Source organism: Poecilia reticulata, chromosome 3 (genome assembly GCF_904066995.2).
Source record: "Poecilia reticulata chromosome 3, P_reticulata-male-v2, whole genome shotgun sequence".
Classification (NCBI taxonomy): Eukaryota; Metazoa; Chordata; class Actinopteri; order Cyprinodontiformes; family Poeciliidae; genus Poecilia; species Poecilia reticulata.
Window position 1 is genome coordinate 19,454,380 of NC_088832.1, and position 9,387 is coordinate 19,463,766.

Genomic DNA, 9,387 nt, shown 5'->3' on the forward strand with positions numbered 1-9,387 from the left:
AATTACTACTTAACTTTCCTTATATGACATCTTCACTCTGGTAACATTGACGCTGTATATCTTTACAATAGCATTATTTTGACTTCATTGTCGTGCGACCTTATTCTCGTAATTAATATCTTAAAATGGCCCTTTTACCAGTTGACCTGAATTCAAAGTCCCAATAAACAGAAAACTGTAACATGTGCCTTTCAAAACAAGATGGCCGCTCTGGTGCGTTGACGTCACCCCCAACTATGGAAACCCAAGGAGTGCATTGGTGCAAAAAGAAAAAAAAAATTAATCTTCAAAAATTTAATCCATCGATAAAATTAATTTATCCCACCAAACAAGGGTAGAATCAAATCTGCCTTTTTAAAACCAAGTTTTGATAATATCCGTTAATAATTAGAGTCCCATATCAGATGCATCTGTTTGGACTGGATGATGTAAGAAGAGTTTTCACTAATCGCTCGGAGCTGCTGCAGCCGTGGCCACAAGCACAATAAAACACAAAAAGCAGAAAACACTCGCACCACGTCAGCTCAGCTAAGTCACTCAATTTCTTCCAGCACAATCAATTATTCTACAATTACTACATTTGTGAAACAGCTGAAAACCCTGCTTCCACGGTGCGGACACAAAGACCCTCAGTATGAGCCGACTGAGCCGAGGGAAAACAGCAGCACATTGATCGCTGTAAGCTGCACGACCTTGCCTCGGCCCGTTTTCTCTTCCGCCTTTCACTGCATGGTTTTTACAGTATTGCGTTATTTGTGCTTTAAATAAAAGCTGATAACCGACGCGAGAATCTGAGGTCACAATTTCTGAAAGATTTAGAAAATAAAAGCTGTAACAAATGTGATAGATGCACTTTTTGAAGACACTTGAACAAATAAAAGCACCATTATGTTGCGTTACATCAATTTTTTTTATGATTTTAAGGCACTTGTTGCATAGCAGATAAATCAGACGCCAATCTATAATATTCTGCTTTAAAAACTTATATCAGTCATTTGTCATGCAGAATATATTTCAACTACTTCAGTTCATTACATATATCTTCCAATGGGTGCGCACTAACCTTTGTAGCCAGATGTGTTATTTTCTATTGATGAATTATCACATTATGCGGCCTTTCATGTTGTCCAGCAGTGCTTTTAAGCAAACATGAATCTACTTTAGCTGTAAAACATGGAGCGTTTGACATATCTGTACGTGTGTTTTCACACCTGACAGACCGGTCGACTCGGTTAGATAGGAGATAAAAATTGCAACATTTGTTACATTTTTAGCTGGTGTGGTTCGCTTTCACACTCCAAACCCTTTGAAAAGCCCGTCGGCCCCCCTCTTCACCTGTAGTGGCGCTGCACCAAGAACCACCAAAGGAAGCGAGATGAAAATCTCAGAAGAACTGCTTCGTCACAAAATGTAAACAAAAATGGAGTAGAGTAAGGATTTTAGGGATAGTAGGATTTCTCTTGACTTTGGTTAAAGACCACAAGTCTTTTCTCCTGCTAGCACTAGACTCTTGCATTTGTTTTGGCTGCATTTACCCAGAATGCCCTACGCTATAGTTTGTTTTCTGCTTTTTTTTGTGGTCTCTGGTCTGATTGCATCCAGGTATGCAGTTGAGCCACGCCAGAGTCCAATTCTGCATTCACACCTCCCAAAACAAACCAGACTTTCTGGAAAAATGTACAAGAGTTTGTTTAAAGCGTACCAAACAGGGCTGGTGGTGTGAGTGGAAGGTTTGTCCTTACCTGTGGCTACAGTAGCACTGTTCGGCTGGCTGCTGGTGCTGCTGACGTCCACATACAGCTCGTCTTCTGCTTCGGTCGATGACGCCGAGGACGAGTCGCTGCTGAGCTCTTTGCTGGAGCTACTGGTGCTATGGAGCAGAGCGTATTTCCTCCGTGCGATCACTTCCCGTTTCTTCCTCTGCAGCAGCAGCCGTTCCTTTTGCTTCTGAGTCCGCTGGCCTCCGCCGGGAGCCGTCTTCACAAAGCGTTTCCGATGCGGCGGCCGCCGGCTGCTCAGGCACGGCCGCTTCAGCAGCACCGGCTCGGGCTCGGGTCGGACCCACTTGTGAGAGCGACTACCCCGAGTTCGGCCCAGACCGGGGCGCAGGCCAACCGCGGCGCCTCCACCAGGTGGTAGGGCAGGGGCCTTGTGTTGGCCCCCTGTCGCTCCGGCTTCCCCCTCGTCATCTGAACTAAGGGTGTCCGAGTCTCCAAACCGGAGGCTAGACGACGGGGAAGAGGCACAGTCACTGAAGGACGACTCGTTGTTCTGCTCGTCCTCACTGGGATGCGGTAAAAGTTCTACTCTGGCCCGCTGAGGAGCCAGCGAGTTCTCGCTGATGTGGTCCTCCTTCAGCGAACAGTCCGACGGCCCCGCCTGCTGCCCTTTTCTTTTTCTCCGCCCTGCCAGGCTCCTCTCCGAGTCTCTGTGCGTCCCCGTGTCCCTCAGGGGCCGGTGCCTGGATTCGCAAAGGGCCTCGAAGTCACTGGCCGCCTTTCCGAGAACCTCCATGTTGTTGGGGAAGTTCTTAGCCCCGTCCATGGACTCTGGGTTCACCAGTGGCTCCTTCAGATGCTCCTGTCTGCTAGAGGCCTCAGATGGCACTTCACTCTTCATGGTGGCAGCAGCGCTGTCTCCAGACACACTCACATTAAATCCAAGACTTTTGTCCGCAGCATTTCACAAAACCTACAACAGAGACATAAAAGTAAAAAAATTCAACAGCAAAAAAAAAAAAACATTCCCTGTTAAAGATCCTTCGTGGGATTGGTGTTGCAAATTAGCTAAACATTGTGATGCAGGAATTAGATTCTCTTGATCTAATATTTTTGTCAACCACATAAATACATTTTTAAAAAACAGCAAACTTGTATAACTGATAATCTCGAACACGACGTTCATTCTGATTCATTCAAGTGATTTAGATCAAAAATACTTTATTGATCCCAAAGAAAAATTGAATAATGCTGTAACTCAAGATTACAGCAATATTCCTGTGGTCAGGAAGGATCTCATGTAGCAGTCTGTATAGCAGCGAATTTGAAGAGGCCTCTGACTGAAGACGCTCTGTTCATCATTGACTCGTGAAGAGAAAAGTCAGGATTGTAATGATGGAAACGACGAGGTAAATATCAATAAAAAGTCAACTTATTTCAGTTGTTTGGTTACAAAAGTGAAACTCCCGTTATAAAAATCATTACAGTCATAGGGGTTTACTTAAGTTTATTTTAATGATTATGTCTCACAGATATCAAAAGCTTTAGTGTATCAGAAAAAAATATTTTTTCAATGTAAACTGAAAATAAAAGTAATTTGCATTGACGTGTAAAAAAAATAAAAATAAATTTAAAAAAATCAAGAATTTCTTACATTTTTATGAATGAATCAAATGCGACCGCCCAAAAACCCAACCAGTCATGACAGTGACTTTGCACTGTCAAATATAAAACAATATGTTCATTTAAAAAGCGCTTCTGTCTGAGTCCAAACTAAAACAGTGTGACTCAATGCTGCTGATTAAAGAGAGAAAACAAATACCGCAGGCTCAGTCAGAGGTAAAGGATGAGTCAGTGCTGATCTGACTGCTCCATTGTTGATTTTAGGCAATTTGGGAATCACTGACAAAAGTAATTCTCACGTGTTCATGTTAATGTGAAGAGTCTGGATTGTCCTATTCTGAATTAACTTTACGTCCTGACATGTAAACCTATTAAGAAAGAAAACAAAAGCGGGAGGTCAGAGGAAACCTTCAAAACATCCCTGCTGTTAAAGGAATGCACTGACTGCTCAACATGTGAACAGATGATCCACTTCTTGACAAGCTTAACTGACTTAAATAACATGTTTGTTTTTCTGTAGTCTTGTAATACAGAAATAAAAAATACATTTCGTTTAGAAATGTTCACGACATGTACTTAAAGTCTTTGACTTGACCGATTTTGTCCAGAAAGTTTCATTTTTTTCCCACATTTTGTCATGTTACAGCCTCTTTCCAAATTGCATTCACCTCTTTCCCCGAAATCCACACACAAACACCCCCTTATGACAATGTGAAAAATATTTTAAAGATATCTGCAAATGAATCAAAGCAGACACCTAGAAATAACACTGAAGTATTTCTAGGTTTACAGCCTTTGCAACGAATCTCAAAACTGAGATGTTTCTACAGCTTAAATGGAGTCCACCTGTGGTGAATCCAGCTGGTTGGACTTGATTCTTGATGTCTACATGAGGTCCAATAGATGACAGGTCAGAGGTCAAACGCCAGGTATGAACTCAAAGGAATTGTCTGTAGACCTCTGAGGCAGGATTGAGGTACATAAAAATAATTCTGCTGCTCTGAAGGCCCATCACTCTTAAATGGAAGATGTTTGGAACCAGCAGGACTTTGACAGCCATCTGAACTGAGAGATCAGGGGAGAAGGGCCTTCGTTATGAAGTTGACCAACGACCTCATGGTCCGAGCCCCAGAGGAAGGGAGGGGAGAGCCTTATAGAAGGTCAATCATCTCTGCAGCAATCCGCCAATCAGGCCTGCAGGTTAAAGCAGCCAGATGAAAGCCACTTCTTGGGAAAAGGCAACACAGCAGCCAGTCTGGAGTTTCAAAAGGCCCCTGAAGGATTCTCTGACCATGAGAAACACAATTATCTGATTTAATGAGACAAAGATTGAAAACTTTGGTGCGAACGGCAAGGCTCATTGTCATCCTTACAGTGAAACACGGTGGTGGCATCATGGAGCAATGAGGATGTTTTATAGCAGCAGGAACTAGCAGACTAAGGCAGAGTGGAGATGAATACGCTGTGGATGAAAACCCACTTCAGAGCGCTAATGACCTCGGACTGGTGAGACTGTTCATTTGCCAACAGGACAACGACCTAAATCACATGGTAAAGACCTCGGAGGAGCGGCTTCAGAACCTGTGAATGTCCTGAAATGGCCAAGCCAGAGTCCAGACTTGAATTCAACTGGACATCTCTGGAGTGGTCTGAAAATGGCTTCACAAATAAACCCCAGTCACCTGGTGGAGCTCCACTAAGAATCAAAGAAGGAACTGCGTAAAGCTGGGTGAGCTAAGCTGGTGGTATTCTATTCAAAAAGGCTGTAATTGATCAACAAAGATTTAAGCAAGATTTAAGCAACAAAGATTTAAGCAAGAGCATTGAACACTTATGTCAAAGTGATTTCTTTGTCTTCTATTTTTAATAGACTTGCAAAAGTCTAAGAAAAAAGTTTCCCCTAGTGTCGTGATGGGGAATCTGTGCATACCATCTTCAGAAAAGAGATCCATTTAATACAACCTGGAATAAAGTTGTAACATAACAAAATGTGGAAAAAGTGAAGCGCTGTGAATACTTTCCGGATCGCACCGTACGGCTCTTAGAGAGAAATCAGGATCTCCCTAAACTGTAATTTTCAAGTTAAGACCTTTAAAAAAAAAAAAGAAAACAAAAAGCTAAAAATCAGTAAAATATGCGTTAATCTGCTCCGATCTCATTCCATGACCACAAAGAGGCAGTCAGGACGAACCTGGATTCATTTTCTTCCAAACTGGCAAAAAGTTGCAGAAGTGACTTTGTGAGCACTTGACAATTCAATAAGGGTTTTGTTTTGTTTTTTAAAGAAATTGCTGTAATCACTCCACATGATCTGAAATAAAATCTCACATACACTGATATTACACGACAAATTGTGGGCGCTTCTTTTTAAACAATTATGCTGCAAGACATGTGAAACTGTGGTTAAGCAGTTTCGGGCCTGTATAGACTTCTACAGTAAAAGAGGCGAATCTGATAAAAAAAAAACTGCTTGATAAAACAACTAAATATTCCATAAAAGGACATTTCATGCATCTCCCTGCTGTTGTTATCTGCTGAGGGTGTTCCATACGCTGAATGAACGCACTGTGGTTTTCAGCAAACAGTCACATAACTTTATTGTGACGTGCCTCTAAACTTGTAGCGGTGCGCTACGCCTGTGGTAACAGACCACACGGCTTTACACAATGTAATCTGAATATAAGGCGACGCTGCTACCATGTCAAAACGCGATTTAGGTACATCATGTACCAACGACTATGTAGCCACCTGGAAGTTCAAGTGATGTAACGCATAAGGAAACAAAACCCGAGTCCCAGGCACACCGTTGTGTTGTGGACAAATTCAAAGCAATGGGGGGGAGGGGGGGCAATATTAGCTGCAATGAGTCTCTCGACATATGACAGGAATTTCATTTGCATCAGACGCATTACAAAGCCTTCTTGTTGAGTATGTTAGTAATAAACTGTAGCATGAATGACCAGACACTTGTTTTTCCTTCAGGAGTTCAACTGGACACAGTCAGTCTAATCTAGACTCACCGTCTCGTTGCAAGCTTTCCAGAGAAACACAAAATGTCAGATCACATTTGGTGCAGGCCATCTGACTAAGTACGTACATTTGTGCATGATGTTGAAGTATTTTGCAGTGTGAATGTGATTTGCAGTCATGGGGAGGGGGAAATGCACACAAGGCAATGTCACTGCTTTCCTCTTTTGCAGCTTATTTCATAACAGCATGCCAGCTGTCACTTGACCTGAAGATGTGACTCCTGAGACGTAGGGATGCAGGGTTTATGTTGAGCTGAGCAACAATTTATCAAAACTCCAAATAAAGTAGTCAAAAGCGCATCCAGATATGTTTCTTTCCTCTATTATGGGGTGTCCAGGGATAACTAGGGGTCCTCAGATGCCACACAAAAAGCTGCGCAATGACCCGGCCCCTAAGAGGAAATGAAGATCCCAAAGCATTCAGGCAGAGGGTTGACACAGATTTCTAATAACCAGTAAACTATAACCAGGAGATTTGTGTGTCATTACAAAATAAAAAGAGTAAGGGCTGCCTGTAAAAAAACAAACAAACCCATGTACTTACAGGAATTGTAACAGTAATCCAGTTCAATTATTCAACTGAGCCTGGTTTGCTGAGACCTACTATAGCTGCTGTCCTCTGTTCTTTCTGTCTGAGATTAGACCAGCAGAAACACAGCTAGGGGAAATAAACTGAGTTACAAACTGAGGCTAGTTTCTACATCGCATTTTAATTGGAATAAAATAAACCTATCTACAGCCCGCTTGTGTGTGTCCCATTAAGGCTGCTAAAGTGACAGAAACCAGGGCCGAGTTAACACTTAAACCTTACAATCTGAACATTAACACTGACAAAACAGGACTATAAAGATCAGAAATCAAAGTAGACAGCTAGCTATGTAGCTTGGCAAAAATGCTCCAGACAGAAGACAACAAAGACAACACGTACCTGGGTCTAAGTCCTGATTTTAAAATGTGTCACTGTCCTTTTCGTGACATGAGAGGGGAAATCCTGAAGAAAATAGGAGTCGAGCGTTTCAAATGGACACTTATCTGGATGATAACCCGAGCTGCAACCGGACAGGCCTACGATGAGATCGCGAACGGAGGGAGGTTGTAGCAGGGATTGTGAAACTGACAACAGTCCCGAGCAGAGCGGAGAGACAAAATCGACGGCAGCGGGCCCTCCGTAGCGGCGAGCTAAGCTAAAGCTAGCTCCACTTTACTTCTTAAATACTCAAATATATTCAGCCATTTTGGTTCGTCGCGGCAAACAAACCGACCTTCAGAAGGCTGGAGAGGAGCTATATATTTTGATCCCGTTTAACAAGATAGAAAAGTCTCACTATTTGCCCTGTACGAAGTTCCCATTCCTGCCTTCCGAGGCATCCACTGTTGTTTACCCAGCAGGTCGTTTGTTGGCTGGCTACGGCTACAACACGGTGATTCTCCGGAATGTCACAAGGAGGCGCCAGATCCAGCATCCACTTTGCGAGCCCTCAACTACAAGCTCCATTTCAGAAATCATTTCTTGATAAAACAGCACTTTTGTGTCATTTGTAGCTAAGAGAAAGCACATGAAAACCTAAGAAATGACAGTCATATGCGTTTTACTGCTGTTTAATGCAGAATGCTGAATACTAAGCTCCTACTCTGTTATGGGCTCGTCCAGCTCCATTCCAAATACTGGTGCGCCCTCTAGTGTACAAAGATGGGACTCGAAAAGAGGAAATTTGCACAAATCATTTTCACAGAAATTAACAGTTGAAATTTTTATTATTCTGAAATGAGCTATGTAAACTGAAGAATGACCTGTAAAAAGAACCACATAAGTAATTTTAAATAAATAATTGGGATAGTCGTTATTACTAATGTCTCATTGTTAATATATAACAAAAGAAAATACCACAGAGGATAATGGTTCTTTACAAAGCTCCAGTAACATTTAAAATGTGATCTAAAAAGGGCAAATTCACAGCTTTCCACTGTAACAGTTGCTGATATCCAAGCCAAATGCCTTGAGAGAATCCATTAGGATTCACAATGCCTAAATCAGGACTGATTTTTGTCCATCAATAGAGAAACTATCAAAGGAAAATCAAACAAACTAAGCTCCACACATTTGGAAACACAAAACTTTTGCAATAAAAGGCAAGATATACCCTGAACCTTTTAAGTAAATTACATGGCGTACATTACCTCCCAGAGTACACAAATTTATGTTGCATAATGAGTGCAGGAGCACAGCAAAATGTGTACGTCTTTGCCCACTGAATGTGCTTCTACAAATAAATAAAAAAACAGAACTAATAGGATCTGTTTCAGCTTGTTTATTAGGGTTGGAGCAGTGCTCCTCATAACAGACCTCTGTGCATTTTGGATGTATCCGCTTGTATGAGCTTCACTAAAGGAGCTCTCCAGGGCTGTTACAATGTCATGCATGGGGGAGAAACACTGTCCAGCAGAAATATCAATCTGGCTGCAGTTCTCCTGTTTCCCACCACTGGCACTGGGTCAAGGGGACAGAGCTGGCCTTCCTGATCAGCTTATCTTGTTGTTTCCTCTGAGCTGTTGATAATCTCCTGCTTCAGCGAGCACAACAGAGAATATGACTGAGGCCAACACCAAATCCATTAAGGTCTATATTTTCTCAAGAGTTGTTTTACAGTTAAGTAAATGTAATGTGCATTAACATCCACAGTACAAATATAAAAGTTGATTAATGTCATTTTCAGGGTCCAGTCTTTTGATTTCTGTTCACATCAGAGCAAACAATGGTTATTCTATAAACATATTAGGTTATTATTATTATATTTTATTAAAATACATTTGAATTAAGTGAATGTAATAAGTTTCCTTGAAATCTACTACTGTTAGGTAAAATCATAATAACAAGAAAATAAAATAAAATAAAACCTCATTTGTACTTCACCATATCCAGCCATCCTTTTGAATTACTGGAGTTATGAGTTATTTTTTGTAAAGTCATCTTTACAAATTATATTCATGAAATAACTGTTTAAAATAAAAGATATCCA

At 41.5% G+C, this 9,387-nt stretch overlaps 1 protein-coding gene across 2 annotated transcripts in view; it reads right to left on the reverse strand.

Annotated features, from left to right (window-relative positions):
• Positions 1–7,970, reverse strand: part of rnf111 (ring finger protein 111) — a 30,016-nt gene extending 22,046 nt beyond the window's left edge. Inside the window, exons 1-2 of one of the 2 annotated variants that reach the window (XM_008405362.3) lie at positions 7,299–7,970; positions 1,743–2,691 (exon numbers count right to left, since the gene is read on the reverse strand). In XM_008405362.3, the coding sequence (XP_008403584.1) occupies positions 1,743–2,619 (877 nt within the window). In that variant the 5' untranslated portion in view covers positions 2,620–2,691; positions 7,299–7,970. The remainder of the gene's footprint in view (positions 1–1,742; positions 2,692–7,298) is intronic. The other variant, XM_081605184.1, reaches the window with a different exon arrangement.
• Positions 7,971–9,387: the final 1,417 nt, after the last annotated feature.